This window comes from Plectropomus leopardus, chromosome 15 (assembly GCF_026936395.1).
Source record: "Plectropomus leopardus strain MGB_pleo_1.0 chromosome 15, ASM2693639v1, whole genome shotgun sequence".
NCBI lineage: Eukaryota > Metazoa > Chordata > Actinopteri > Perciformes > Serranidae > Plectropomus > Plectropomus leopardus.
In genome coordinates this window covers 20,596,565-20,612,326 of record NC_142190.1, presented here as the reverse complement: position 1 = coordinate 20,612,326, position 15,762 = coordinate 20,596,565, and the positions used below count along the sequence as shown (strand labels likewise).

The 15,762-nt window shown below is 38.4% G+C and overlaps 1 protein-coding gene across 3 annotated transcripts in view; it reads right to left on the bottom strand.

Annotated features, from left to right (window-relative positions):
- dclk1a (doublecortin-like kinase 1a) overlaps window positions 1–15,762 on the bottom strand; it is a 64,622-nt gene that overhangs the window by 33,051 nt on the left and 15,809 nt on the right. For all 3 annotated transcript variants that reach the window (XM_042498805.2, XM_088088253.1, XM_088088252.1), the window contains 2 exons: window positions 6,638–6,737; window positions 1,188–1,295 (listed from right to left, as the gene is read on the bottom strand). In XM_042498805.2, coding sequence (XP_042354739.1) covers window positions 1,188–1,295; window positions 6,638–6,737 — 208 coding nt within the window. The remainder of the gene's footprint in view (window positions 1–1,187; window positions 1,296–6,637; window positions 6,738–15,762) is intronic.

Sequence of the window (15,762 nt, the reverse complement as noted above, 5' to 3'; positions counted from 1 at the left end):
TCTGTCTCTCTCTCACACACACACACACACACACACCGGTATACACCTTCATTCGACGATGAGATCAGATAGCGTATGACTCACTCTCATAACCTTTTTCCCAAAGTTTTCAAGCTATCAGCATCCAGAACTTTCTCTGCTCACCCCAGCTGTTTCCTTCCTCCCCTCGCTGTTTCCTCTGCCTCACCTTTTCCTCCACTGCTGACACAAAACATATAAACAACTGTTTTCACTCTGCTGCATGGTGTGTGTCTGTGTATGCTTGTGTGCTCCAACAGCAGGTGGAACAACTTCCTCTCGGGGAGTTTCAGTATGTTGCATCACCCCATTGAATTATCCCCAACCCAATAGGTCTCTGTAAATCTCAAAATAATAAGGATGAAAAGTCAAGAGAGCTGTGCATAACTAGGCGTTTTACACACAGCCAAAGCTCAAGCTGTGCAATCAGGAAAATCACCAAGTCCTCAGTAGCTTTGAGCCAGACTGAATGTTTGCCACTCTGAAGAATTCATGAAAGCTGCATTCAATTGTTAGAACTAATGCTCTGTTTTATTTGAGTCCATTTTGTGCTTTGCTGTTTTTTTCATAAAAACATCATTATCAGGCACAAACAATGCAGCAGGTAAGCAGTGCAAGCTCTCACCATTTCATTACATTTCATTAGTATGTCAGGTGAAGAACGGCTACTGAGGAGCTGCAGGATTGAGTCACCAACCCCCTTTCCTCTTCTTTCCCTCTCATCTTCACTCCCCCTCTTTTTTTTACCTCTCTCATCCCTATTTGCCTTTTTTTCCACTCCCTTGTGAAATCATTCTCATTTGAATTCATATTCTACGTGCAATGAGACACAGCTCACACACACACACACACACACACACACGGTAAATACAGCCAGACACTCCGCAGAGCTCTGATATTATTGCAGTGTTTACTCATACTGTTTTCATTTGCTGGGGCGCTGATTAAGTAATGAGCTAGAAAATACTAAGCAATCACATGAGGTAGTATTAGGATACAAACAACTCCCAACTGTGTCCATCAGGTCAGAAAAACTGCTGCACACACTCCTTGTGCACAAACACACACAAGCAAGGATACTTTAAGGACAACGACACCACGCCAAATTCCATTAACAAATGAGTTCTTTGAGAGGAAGAGGAGACAAGAAGAACAAGAAAGAAAGTTACCGGATGCAGGGGACTTGCTGCGTCGTGATTGGATGACGGTCCTGGGGGAGCCTCGGCTCAGAGAGCCAGACATCTTTCCATAGGTCACCGACTTCATCATACGACACTCTGCAAGCACGGAGAGAAGACAGACAGAGGTGTGCTTGTTCATTCCTCCACTAAAATATGCTAGTATAGACAAGTATTTTTTATTTAGTTTATAATCACCTGAAAATTAGAATTATCTTTACATAAATGAGTCATTTATGTAAAGTGCGGGCCCTTGTCCACGGAGATCTATGTTGCTACAGTACGTTGCAATGTTTCTATGGTAGCCCAGAACAAAAACATAGGCTCTAAAAAGGGCCATTCCCATTTTTGTGTCGGCCACTATAGTTAGCAGCCCCTATGTGACTAGAGCATCAGAAAAACACAGGGTTTTTTTTATTCTATTTTTAACGTGAAACTGCTTTATTCAGTGCTTTTACTGATTTAAATCACAGAGACTGTTTGTTTTGGAGAGGAAGAGACCTGTGTGGATAATATGGCTCCAAAAAATAAAACAAAATAAATCCTGAATATCTGGATCTTAAATTATCAGAGAAAAAAGGTGAGCAAGTTCAGATTAGCAGTTGCTGGGCTAACAGCTTGCCTCACACATCCCAAACAGCGTACAAGAGAAAGACTGATTTTTAATGTGAAACTCTTTTATTGATTGTTTTTACTGGTTCAAATCGCCAGGTCCATTTATTTTGAAGAGGATATCTCTGAAGATAATTCGGCTCCCAGTACCTGAACACTGAAGGAATTCTAAACTGGGGCTCTTTCAATCTCAAAACAGTGTGTACCATATTGCTACAGTTTCCAGATTGAACATGTGTCTTTGAAATTGTGCAACAGGCTTTCAGGTACGTTTTCTCTCATTTTGTGGGTGTGTCAAAGATTATACTCAATCACCACCAACGTGTATGTAAATAAATGTCTAGTGTCCAGTTTTGTCATTGCTGATCGCAGCCATGGAGAAGTTTCAGCTGGGTGCAATCTGCAATCCTCACCACTAGATGCCATTATATCCCACTACATCTTACAAACTGTTCCTTTGAATCCAAATCAAAGCAGGTGGAATGAAGAAAGAGAAAACTGCTGCGTTCTTGGTATTAGCAGACAGAAACTGAAGCTCTGAAGAGTGAATAATAAGCGTGACACTGTGACATGACAATATGTTTTGTGGCACAGATGCCGTTGACATAATCACAACTGAGACACACGTCAATTCTGTTGTGACTGAAAATTCAGGTTTTATGGATTTGTAAACAACTACTGTTTTAATTTTTTTGCTTATTGATTTTGACCTTTAGTCATGCAAGAAAACACCAAACCACTAATGTAACAACACTGCTGTAATTGGTTTTACCTTCAGGTCCCCAGCAAAAATGAGTTCTGACCTTCACTGGGCTCGCTTTCCAAGCGCAATTATTGTAGTGTTTCAGGAGTGACAGCTCTGACTCACGGAGGTCTGATATTCTACAGACGCACACATCCTGATAGATGAGCCATGCGATAGTACTCACACACCCTTGCTAACTCCTTCGTACCCAAAACTTCACTCCTCTCCTGTTCATTAACCCAGCCCCATTATAGCTCATTACCAGTTTAGACCAGCGGGAAAAGGGTGTGTGTGTTTGTGTTTGTGCGTGTGTGTGTGTGTGTGTGTGTGTGTGTGCTTGCATGGCAGTCGTGGCCCAGTGATTAATGTACAATGCGGAGTGTTAACATGATGACAGTGTGCCAGAGCTGAGGCAGAGGCGATAATTATAGTGATGCTGAGAGGGGGCGAAGTTGTCTGCAGCTGACTATCTCTCTGTCTGTTGCGTTTGTTGCTCTGCTCTCCTGTCTGACTATTTCTCCCTTGTGCCTTCTGCCCTCTGCCTCATGCTCTCTGTCCCAGAAGACAAAGAGCACAATTTGACACCTCCTTGTGTCCCGGGAGACAGAGAAAAAATGTAGTATGTGTGTGGGGTTTTGTAGTAATGATAATGTGGGGACCTAAATACATTCATACACTGTCGGGACGAAATTTGAGTCCCTAAAGATATAAACATTTACTAAAGACTTTTGGTGGAGCTTATGGCTGAGGTTAAGGTAAACTTTCAGTGAACTAAGGAAATAATGTAAGTCAATGTCTTTAATGTATATTAAGAGTTCTTTTTAAGGGAAGAAAATAAAGATACATGTGGAGACTGGGAAGAGTTGATTTTTTTTATAATCATGTCAAAAATTATTGTATTACATCATGATTTAGCTTAGAAAGATTCTCATGTACAAATTTTATACTGCTGTGAGAATCATAATTTCATCAAAATGACATAAAGTTTAATTAAACCAAGTTTTTCCACAGTATACTCTTGGAGGCTTTCATGTCCTTTGTAATGACATAAGTAGAGCGGGGTCATATCTGATGTCACCATCTGTATTAAATTTCCTCACAGCTCCAGACATATCAGTTTTTCCATCAAAATTTAAGTCTAAATCACCAACTGAGAATCACGGGCAGTCTGCACATATTGTCCTCAAGACAGGCAGAAAATGAAATTTATGCCACACAGACCACTACAATTATACAACCAGTGAAAGAAAAAACTGAGCTCAAGGGGGACCTATTGTGTAGGTGTGACCTTATTATGCATGTTTAATGTTCAAAAAACACTTTATTTTAATCCTACTGTCTGTGCTAGAGCACCTGTATTCACCCCCTGTCTGAAACATTCTGTTTAAGTGCAAGTCTTTTAAGCCGCCATCCTGAAAAAGCCCAGTTTGTTCTGCTAAGCTTGCTTTTCTGGTTCTTCTGTTGGCTATCTGCACTGTCACTGCAGCTGGCAAATGACTGTAACAGAATATAGCATCATTTTGTATGGTGAGCAATCACTAATACAAGCCTCTAAACCAAAATCTTCAAAATCAATACACGCTCCAGCAGGACTATGGTCCGAAATTGGGGAGAAAACAAACATCTGCAAACAAGATCACGCTTCCTTGGTGTTATTATATAGCTACATGCAGCGGTGTACTTGCAGTTGGGGAATGACCAAAGCAGAATATAGTGACCCTTTCTACTACAAAAAAAATCACCAAAAAAAGAGAAATTACCAACATTGGCAACTAATATTACACATTCTAATGGCATTAGCATCTAGCTACATGTAGCAGTGCAGGCTACGTAATGTAAACACAAATTGCAGTGTGCCTGGAGCAGATGACCATATAAAGAAATCTGTCATGAGCTGATGTCTTGGTTTTTGCACACAGGGATTACTTTTACATAAGGTTACCTAAGTACTTGAAACTTTGGCCATGTTTAATATGAACATCCAGCATTGTAACATTATATATATGACAAAGAGTTAAGGAAAAGCATAAGCATAATAAGTCCCCTTTGACTTGCAAGGAAACATGGTCTTTAAAGATCTTGTTGCATAAGGTTTCTGTTGTGTACTTCCTCAAGACAGTAGAAGGTCACTAAAAAGACACTAATGGAAGCAGCTGTCCATTATATTTTGCAAATGAAAGAGGATTAGTGGGGAAGAAAGGGAGGGAAAAAGGAAAGAGACAAAAGGGGGAAGGAGGTGGAGGTTGGCGACCCAGGTGGGATGGATATTATTTAATGGATGAGGGGATAGAGGGGAAACAAATGAATTGAATAAACCTTTGAACAAAAGCCAAAGCACACCCATTCATGTAGGAGACAGGAAGAGAGATGAGAGGGTGAGAATACAGATGAGCACTAAATGGCATGAGTTTTTCAACAGTGATGCAGAAAGAGGAGAGACTGAGAGTGAAACACAGATGGGTGAAGTGAGGACAGAACGTATCCTCAGCAGACCTCGGTGCAGAGACAGGCAGGGAAGACGAAGAAGAACAATGAGGTTAGACGATGGCTTAAGTGCAGCAGAGGATAAGAGAGGAGAGGAGTAGTGGCAAGAGACAACAGAGCATAATGAACAGGACGGTCTGCACAGTCCTCTGCCACCTGAACCAGGGAAATGTGTCGTAAACAGGGGTGCAACTCAAAAGATGTGATGAAAGGGCAAAACAGCAAAAGACAGATAAATATTCAACTAGGAGAGTATGGAAGATTTAAAATACCTAAATTAAGACAAAACAAACAAAAAACATTTTAAAGGGCACGTGGTTATATGTACTTGCTTCTTATTTCAGTAGTAACATTATATTATATGAATAACATATTTCACAATGAAAATTGTTTACCCCTTTGTCTTTAAAAACTCTGTTTAAAAAACTGTTTTTCATTGAGATGTTATTTTTCCATGCCACAAATAGATGCTTTTCATTTAATTATAACACATGACTAAAAGGGAAAAACATAGACCAGTGTGTTTATTTCACTTTGTTTCTACGTTTAATTTGCTTTCATTTAGGTATTTAATATCTTTCATAAAAGACAACCATATTTTGACTAATACACAGAAAGTAGGGCATTGATATGGCCTTGATATATAGTTATACGATGTGCTGCCATACTGTACTCACATCCACATTTGGCTATTTTTACATGCCCACCAGTGTGAGACAAATTCAGAGATGCTATTTTGTGTTCTGCTTACATTTGAAGGACTATTGAACAAGCTGATAAGTCAGCTTAATGTCTTTACTGCAGTTCTGCATGTGGTTTGTCCAAGTTGTGCTGCCATACCCCAGCAGAACACGGCTCACAGGGGAATTAGACTAACCTGATGATTTAATTTTATTACATGTGTCAGATGGCCCATGTGAAGTCTGAGTAAAGTGTCAATCATTTATGTTGCACTGCATTTGTAATTAATGTAGAGAGTATCAGCTTTCAGTTATTGTATATTGGTATTTTATTCTGTATAGCTGCCGATTTATGGGGGGGCGGACACCCTTGGTAGATTTGGTCCACCCCAATGATGATTCCATGGCTACAGCCCTACTTTAGGGAAATTGTTGTCCACTGCACTGAAATACATGGCCATTTATATATATACTACAGAGGGATTGGGGGCCCCAACCTCACCTGAGCGCTGAGGGGATGCACGCCTAATAAACACCCCAAACACAGAAAATAACAAAGATAAAAGAGAAAATACAGACAGAGAGCAGAGTCTCTGCAGATAAATACACCCCCACACACTTCTAGTAGGTCTTTAGTGATCATTAACAAGTATTACTTCTGTTTGAGTCTATCCATTGCCTTTTAGGAAATCCTGCATAGTATATTATTAAAACTACTGATTTGAAACTATCTACTCCCTAATTTTTAGAATTATTGAAATAACACAATGATGTATCACAAATTCTGTTTTATCACTGTGTGGTTGCACTAAACCAATGCTCAGCCTTAGTATATGCCCCAAAAAGCAATTTGTAAACAATTAGTCGAATGAACAGTCAAATGTGAGATGTCAGCATGGAAAAGCTGCCAGTCTCCTTACCACTCTCGTCCAGCATCAGGTCATCTTGGTAGCGGAACTTTTCCGGTCCACACGCCACAAAAACATCCTCATCGCCAAAGAAGTCTTGAAGACAGGACACCTGGAGACAAACACACACAGATGAGTTCAATTATTATTTTCAATTATTATTATCCATGTCAATAGAACCCACTTACTCTGTTTTAGTCTTATGCTCATTCACTTCTGGCAGCTGAAGAGCGATGCCACCTTTCTACTGTTTGGGACTGAATGTTCAAAGGCACTTCAACTATTTGTTGAGGGAAAGTAGAGGTTCTAAAAAAAAATTCCCAGCTGGTCTGCACATTTATTGATGACCACTTTTTAGTCAGATGTCTAACACACTGCTCTACACTGCACGTGCTCACAAAATTGACTTTCCCCTCCTTGCTTACGTAAGAAGGCACGTGCACTGAGCCCCAGGACACGGATAAGGAACACCAGGGGAGTCTGTTAGTGCGTGCTTGTTTTTGTTTGCATGCACACTCACTGGCGTCTGTGAATATCTGTGCGCATGCCTCACATGTCCCTAAGCTCTGGCGCGTTGTTGTTTCTGCAGTTAATCAGTCTATCAGCGACTATAATGAGACCTTGCTGAGTCACTAATTTGCCGATGCACCGAAGCACGTGCACCGGACATCCAGAGTGAGGAAGTGGGGAGTCTGTACCTTGAGGATTAGCATATTATGAATGGTAATGAGTGAGGAAGAGGGAAATCTTAAAGAGGGGGAGTTCATTTATGAGCAAAAAGAGATGAAAAAAAGTGGTACGAGAGAGAGGGCGTGAGCGGGTGAGGAATTTAGAGATTAGAGATTGGAGAAAGTAGAGATTACTCTTGAATAAGTACAGATCTGACTAAGTCTATATCTGACTTACAGGGGAAAAAACAACATCTTAATGAGTCACTGTCACTCTTTGACAGACTGAATACTGTGAAGCTAATGCCAAACCACAGTGACATGCTGACAGGCAAAGATTTGAAAACACTAGGTCACTAAATGCAACACAACAGAAACTGAATCATTAAAGGTCCCATATTGTAAAAATCAGATTTTTATGTCATCCTTATTATAAAGCTCTATAAATACTCTGAGAGTATCAAAATGCTCAGTCTAAAGAGAAATGTGCATGACTCATATTCAGAAACGGTGCTGATAAACAAGCCGTCAGGACTTCCGTGAAACTGTGATGTCACAAGTACAATATAGAACAAATCACTGTGACGTTGCACTAACAAATAAAGTCACTTGTGAATAGATGAATGGCAACTGTTTTTAATTGCAGAGATATGTCAATTCGCTACACTCATTTATTTTAGCCACCATAAAAAAATCAATATTAGTTTAAGTGTACAAGTGATCAAGGCACTAGTAAACCAGCAACTACGTTGTTCAGTGGAGTCTGGTGTTTTTGCTATAACGGCTTAAAATCCACGTCGGTAAGTAAATATTGTGACTGTCTATTTAAATGTAAAAAGTGCTGCTACAGAGCAGTTACAGTCATTCCCTGTTATAAATAAATAAATGTACAAGAAGACACCCTAAATAAGTATGAACCTAAAAATGAGCATAATAGGGGACCTTTAAAAAAGAAAGGGGTTTTAACACATTATTCATAACTCTTCAACCTGAGGTCTTAAAAATATTAATTCTGTCCACACAAAACAGATGCAATTTGTTTTTAAATCTATAAACTCACTCTTACTCTGCTAGGAAGACATCTCAGCAATGGGGTGTTTATTATGACAAATAGGCTAAGAAACACGCTGCTGTTCAATGTTTTCTATTTGATTTAGTCGACAGCTAATTCCATATCTGATGTACACTCTGCATGATTTACTCAAACAAGTTTAATTACACCCCACAGGCAACCATCACATTTCAATTCCAAGCCATCAATATTCCAAATTATGTTTCGCGATAGGCAACGGTACAGTCAGAAAGGGATTTACGGGAAAGACAATAGTTCATTCATTCACTATGACAAATCTCCCGCCAAAAACCTATTAAGAGCTATTACAATTTAGGCTGCATGCACGTCTAGCACCGCCTGGAGTTAACACATAAACACAAAGCTACCGTTATTGCATTTTCATGGCAATTAACATCCAAGAATCCATTAAGATTCCTATTAGACACCGATCAACAGCCCAAAAGAAAGTCACAGCTGATATAACTGCATTATCAACCAAATACCCAATAAACAGCGAAGAGGCCATTCTGTGTGTGTTTGTGTGTGTGTGTCATCCTGCTTTACCCCCCACAGACTCTAAATGGGCCAACGGGGAGACAAAAAACAAGTTTAATCTCAGACACAGACTCTCTGCGGAGTATGGGTCGTTTTCATTTAACTTTTCAAATCAAGGCTTAGTGTATTTGTGTGTGTCTGCGAACACATCACACACGTTTCTGCACAAGCACATATGGACACTTGTGAGTGTGTGTGCGTGTGTGTGTGTGTGTGTGTGTGTGTGTGAGTGCTAATATTCTTGTTTCATAACAGAGTGCATATTGCTTTGTTCCCTAATATCCCCTGACAGTGTGCTGGTGATTATTTCAGGGGCGAGCGGCTCCACTTCCTAACAAGATGGCTGTGATACTGATGCTGGCGCTGTTAACATTTCCCTGCTGTGGCAGCGCTGATGGGCAGCCGTGGACACTTCTACCTCTAATAGTGCTGTGTTGTTGCTGTTGTTGTTGTTGTTTTACAGTAATTTCATTTATATATAGATTATATATTGCTTGCTGTTGCATTCTTATCTGTTGCATCAGCTAAACACAGGACAGTTTAACTTTAGCTTCTGCACAGAAACTGGTTTTAAATACTATGCACAAATAGGATGAGTTTGGGAAGACTCATAAGAATTAATATTTCTTTTTTTGAGGATTTCAAAACATTATAGCCTAAAGCCTGGAAGAAACGTCAGGATGGTTTATTTTGTTAATGTTAGTTTTATCAAGCGTCTGCTTTTGGTTTCTGGTCTTTTTGTTTTCTTAATGGTGTCTTGTAAGCCCATTTGGGCTAGGCATATTGTTTATGCATGACACAATAATAAAATTAAATCAATCATAAATCAAATCAATCTATAGTGAAGTTAATGTGACTGCAATTGGTTTTATAAATAATCTTTCCATTTCTGTTAAATTGAAAGCTGTTCTTGTTCCATTTTTAGTGCATGTACATGCAGAGTGTCATTTGAAAGGTAACTTAGTTTGAGTAATACAAGTTTCAGCACCATGAAATATATGGGGTTTTTATATTCACCTGAATATTGAAAGAAAATATGTTTCAGACAACGATTTGTGGGATGTATTAGCTGGGAAAACGCAGTGGGACCATAATATGAAGCCTCACATAGTCCAAATTAAAAGGAGATAACAATTACACAGAAAATTAACATTTTACATGTTTTTCTATGGTTTTGTCCAAGCAATTTTTAAAAAGGGGGAGGTAAAACAATATACTAAATGTGTGATTATGAGTGAAAAACAAATTAACACAGACAGAAAGGTCTATTTAGAAGCGTATTGTGCATAAAAACACTTCTAGAAAACCTACAATTTAAAGAAAGACTTTTTTTCCATTATGACAACAGATTTACTACTTAAGCACAGTAAACACAGCAACCGTTTATATATCATAATCATCTACCAAAGAGGAATAATAAAGGATTTTTAGGAGGTGAGAAATCATTGTTTTGTGGATGTGGATTGTGTGTTCTTGTGAATTTTGTATTTTTGTCCATGCTGTCCATGTTCATTCTTGTGGACTCTTTTTAAAAAGAAAAATCTTCATCAGCTTTTAAAGAAGGCCACCTCTGCAAGAGGTGTAGTCTTAATTATCTGTAGTTTGGTGTTTCGAGCTGCCCCCAATGCATATTTTTCTAACCAGCTGTCTTGGAAGCATGACCTAAATATATCCTCGACTGCGTCTCACAATTTGGAGGTCGGCTTTGTGTGAGATTTGGATTAAACAATAGTCTGAGGAGGGTATACATAACCCCTGCCAGATTATCCAAGATGGACAACAAGATTTATGCTGGCATAACTGTGGAAACAGACGTTCATTACTTTGCCCGCTCTGGGACCGTCCAGCTAAAACACTCCTGTTCAGGGCCATGCAGAAATCTTTAGAGGGTCAGGTGCTCAAGTTAAAAGGGGGCACATGAAAGAATATTTTTAAACCACTACACACCATCATAATTTACAGCATAAACTGTTGAATTATTGCAACCCAAACTCAAATAGAATGTAACAGAGAATCTTACAACAAATCACGTCAAACTATTGTCATTGTCACCCATCAAATGAAATCGGAGGGGGACTAAGATTTTAATAAAACTGGTTTTTATATAGGCCTAATGTGCGATATAATATTTTACTTGGTAAATCAAGGAATTATTGCAGAAATACATATAATTCTTTGTGCTTTTTCATAGCTCCAAGCCCCTAAACCATTATAGAAAAATATCAAAATCAAAACAACAGCTCACTTGACCAGAGCTGGAACCAGCAATCAGCTCCAATATCAGACTTATGTTGCATCACTGAAGCACAATTAATAAACATGGCATAATGATCAATAACACAAATGAATTTCACCATCTGAACGTCACCCCTGAGTCAGAAGCGTCCAGTTTTGCAACAAAGTGCATATCAGGAGATAAACCTCTCTGATAGCAGCTAGATCATCATTATTACTCTAATTGTTAAATGTTCTACTTGATAAGGGCCATGGGCAAGCCGTCACAATATATATATATATATATATATATATATATATCAAGAGGGAATCAGACAGGTGCTCAAGCACCCTGAGCATCCTCTCTGCATGTGTCTGCTCTGGTTAGAGGTGATATCTCTCATGTCAGTTTTTCAATGTTAATTTCCCAGTCTATCCCAAAGCTTGCCTACTGGGCCTGAAACCTGACAATAATGTCGGAGTCACTGTCAGACATTGGGTTGCTTATCTGCTGAAAGACAAATTATTATAAGGGCCTGGAAGACCACTGGGCTACATTATTCCCTGTAGAAATCTAATATAATTTAGAATATCATGTCATTGACCTGATATTCAATTTAGAGTATTGAAGATCACATTTTCTTGACATTGTTTTGAATCCTTGATTTGCAATTAGGAGCAGCCGAAACTATCATGATTCAAATGAAGCAGATTTGTCAGATAAACATTCATAATGTGAGCTGTACTCCAGCATAACAAAATAGGTTTCAAGATTAGTGATGCTGTTTATGCCAAATTCTTTCCTTACCTATGCGATGTAACTTAAAAATAGTACATTGGTCATTTTCTGCCTTGTGTGAAAATTAGTCATCCTCAACATTTTTGGTGTTTTTTTCATTTCAGAGTGACAAAAACATCATTTGGCACCAGACTTTGGTGCCACTTCTATTGAAGTTAATGGAGTGGGCAGTGTACCCATCATACCTGTGCTATTTCAACTTTGACTGAAAGATTCTTCCACAAAAATACATTACACGACTGACATTTTGACAGTCAAAGGTGACAAAGCACAGACATGATAATAGAGTGATAGTGGGACATGCCAAAGCCCACCACATTAAATTCACCAAAAGCAGCACCAAAGTCTGGCACCACTGTGAAATTCAAATGCTGTCACAATGACCTTTCTTTCTTGTATAGGCTCAGCAGGATGGTTTGTGTTCCTAGGCAACTATCATGTTTTTTTTCCCAAATCATTTACTGATTTTTTTGGCACTTTTATGACTTTATATCTTGACAAATACTGCATGGCAGCTGTGGGCAGGGAAATGGTAAAAAAAAAAAAAAAACTCCCCAGGGGAGCATGCTCCATGAGCCCTAAATATTTATAAATAATAATTATTTTTTCAAGTAATCTATTTCCAGTTTATTCTATGAAATGTCAGAAACTAGTCGGTATCACAACTTCCCAGAGCTCTAGCTGATGTCTATAGTAATCAATTATCAAATTTGTTGCCAATTAATTTCCAGTTAGAAGGTCTTTTCATTTCATTTTTTACATTTGAGGGCATAATTTATCCATTTTAAGCTTGTTTTCTTTTTGAAGGGATGATGATTTTTATTCACAGCAGGATGTGTGTTTGCTGCTCTGAGTGAGTCTGACCACGTCCTCAGGCCACAACTGCTGCTGCTACTGGAGTCAACCAAGAGGAGGCTGCTGAAATGAGGCCCTCTGAAGCAACTCATCCATAGATAGAAACTGTAGCACACCAGAAACATCTGGTAAACAGCGAGGAAAGAACGTAATCGCAGTGATAAAGAAACAAGGAGAGAATTGAGGGGTAACGGGGACAGACTTCTTGTAGGGCAGCCTCTGAGGGCACCTTTAAGCTGAGGGTAAACTAATATGGAGCAGCACACAAACACATACTGTATACTGAGAGGGGTGTGAAAAGTATGGTTGCCATGGTGATAATGCCCTCCAGGCATTGGTGCATGTCTGGTGCGTGCCACTGACTACACGATGTGCACACTATGATAGAGAGCGGCATCATTCATATTTTATCTACTATGGGCACGATACTCTACAGAACTGTGTCATTCACACAAATCCAAACACATACAAATGGCACATGACCTGGTTAATATTGAAATACTCGTGCAACGTCTCCTGTTTTGTTTGGTTTTTTTTTAAAAAAAAAAAAGAAGAACTCTCCTGAAATGCAGACAGATGGACCAATAAATGATGGAGAGGAGAGGGAGCTGGTAAAGGTAAGAAAGAAAAAAAACAGTCAAAGATGAAACCAACTAGCCAAATCCCCCGAGTTAGAGAGGAAACAAACAGACAGAGGGAAACGAGCAACAGAGGAGGAGATCTATTCCTGACTGCTGCTCTGAGCCGTTCTCTGAGCCCAATGACAAAACAAGCCGCTTTGATGTCTCTGGTGCTGCGTTTCTCACAGAGAACCAGCGCAGTTACACAACATCCACCGCTGCTGAAACAAGGACGAAGGAAGAAACAAACAGAGAAACAGAGGGAAAGACAGACTAAAATAAGATGATGAGAAAAGAGCAGAGGAGTGTGGAAATTGGTAATTTCATAACCCTGCCATCACCTCTGACACTTCTTTAGTAGAGTGAGAAATGGGCTTTAAGATGGGAAGTCACTTTCCTGCATTAAAAAAGGCTCTTTAATCAGTTTGTTCAAGCAGTATTTTGGTTTGGAGGGAAACAGAATCAAGACTGCTGGAACAAGACAGATGTTTGACAGGTTTACAAGTTATGTGTCACATCTTAACCCTTTGAAACCTGAGCAAACTTGCTTGATTTCTTTCAAAAAAAAATGAGAAGAGGGCAATGAGCCATGAAAGAAAGAATTACCCATTAATAAAAAAAAAAATAAAAATAAAAATAAAAATAAAGAAAGGAAAGTTTAAGTATAAAAAAGTAATGACATTTGAAAAAGTGCTTTCAAATTATAATAATTGTTTATCCCTAGCTTTTTTCTAGCTTTTTTCTTTTTAATGTTGACACTTTTCCTAGTTTAAAAAAAAGAAATTCTAAATCTATTGATTTCTTGTTATTTGTGGAATATTTCTTTCCAAGTTGCTATTTTTAGCAAAGGGAAAAACACATTTTTTTTTATATTTAGCAAAAAATAATTCCATTAAAACAAGAATAACACAGCCAGGCTTGTACAAAAAGATATAACTTCAAAAAAGAGCAACCTCTTATAAATGTGATAAACATATCCTCCTGAACATGTGTTACACACAAGTGATTCCTCACTATGAATGTTTCTCAGTAAACCCATTCATGTTCTGACTACGCCACCTAGTGTAGAATCGACAAACAGCTACTATAGTGACCGTTTCTCCCTCTTTGTTCTTCCTCTCTTTCTAAGTTTCACTGTGATTAAATACTGTTCACATTCAAGCAATCAATTTATTTTGGGGCAGACGTGGTGCTGCAAGTCATATTATTTGTAGTGCAAAGGTGGATCACAAACTGAGGCACGCAATCACTGCTGCCACATGGTGGCACTGTTTAATAACCACATGATGTGGAGAGATTTACAGGCAATTCAAACAACAAATATTCACCACCAGAAAAAAGCAGAGTAATAGACAAGCTTGATGACAATTTCTCAGACTTTAGTCATATTGGTGTAGACATAATGATCCCTCGAATTTTAAGTCAAACATCAAACAGCTAAAGCGATAGAGAGATAGGCAATGGTAAAGTGATTTGATTTATTTATGTAAAAATATGGCCTTAATTGGTACTAAAATTTTCATAATCAATCTTTCAAAAGTCTTAAAAATGTGAGAAAAAAAAGGATTTGATTCATTGATTTTTTTTTCTGATGTTGCATTGTAAAATCTCTGAATAATTTGTATTAACTAACCTTTAAATAATTTAAGGCATGGCTCTTGCATTACCATCATGTAAATAAGGAAAGAGGAACCAACAACAGATGTACAACATCCAATCAAATGACAAATTTAAGTTTTGTTTGTTTTATTTCTATTTTTTAAGACAAACCAAGTGGACACTTTTCTGATAATATATTTTCCATGTGTTTGTTTTAGCATTTTTAAAAAGATAATCAGACTTTTTAACTGGAGCTTTTATGTTACTATAAACACTGGACAAATTTATGCTTAATACTAACTGACTGATTTAGTTTCATGCTTTTGTTTTTCGTAAATTTTCATATTTGTAAAATTTGTCTTTAACTTCATTCTGAGCGGCATTTGAAAGTATTAAAAAGTCTTAGATTTAATATGTCTTGTGTGTAGGAACCCTGTCAAACATCAACATGTGAAACACACAGAAACTTGAGGAATGTGAGTAAGCCGACCGCAGCAGCAGACAGATTAAAGCATTTTAAATGTGGGTCTCTGCAAAGCAATATGTCAGGTATATAATATCTGAGTGGTTCTTTGTTTGGTGTATGTCATGAGGGATAACTGTGGAGCTGCTGTGCAGAGATTTAGTTGAGATGCTCAGGGACACGAGAGCAAATGTGTGGAAAGAGACCAACAGCTGCAACAGTAAAAAAAAAAAAAAAAAAGCACATGAACATATAGAGCCATATGTCCAATCTCAGCTGCTATTTTGTAAGAATCACTAGATAGCTGCAC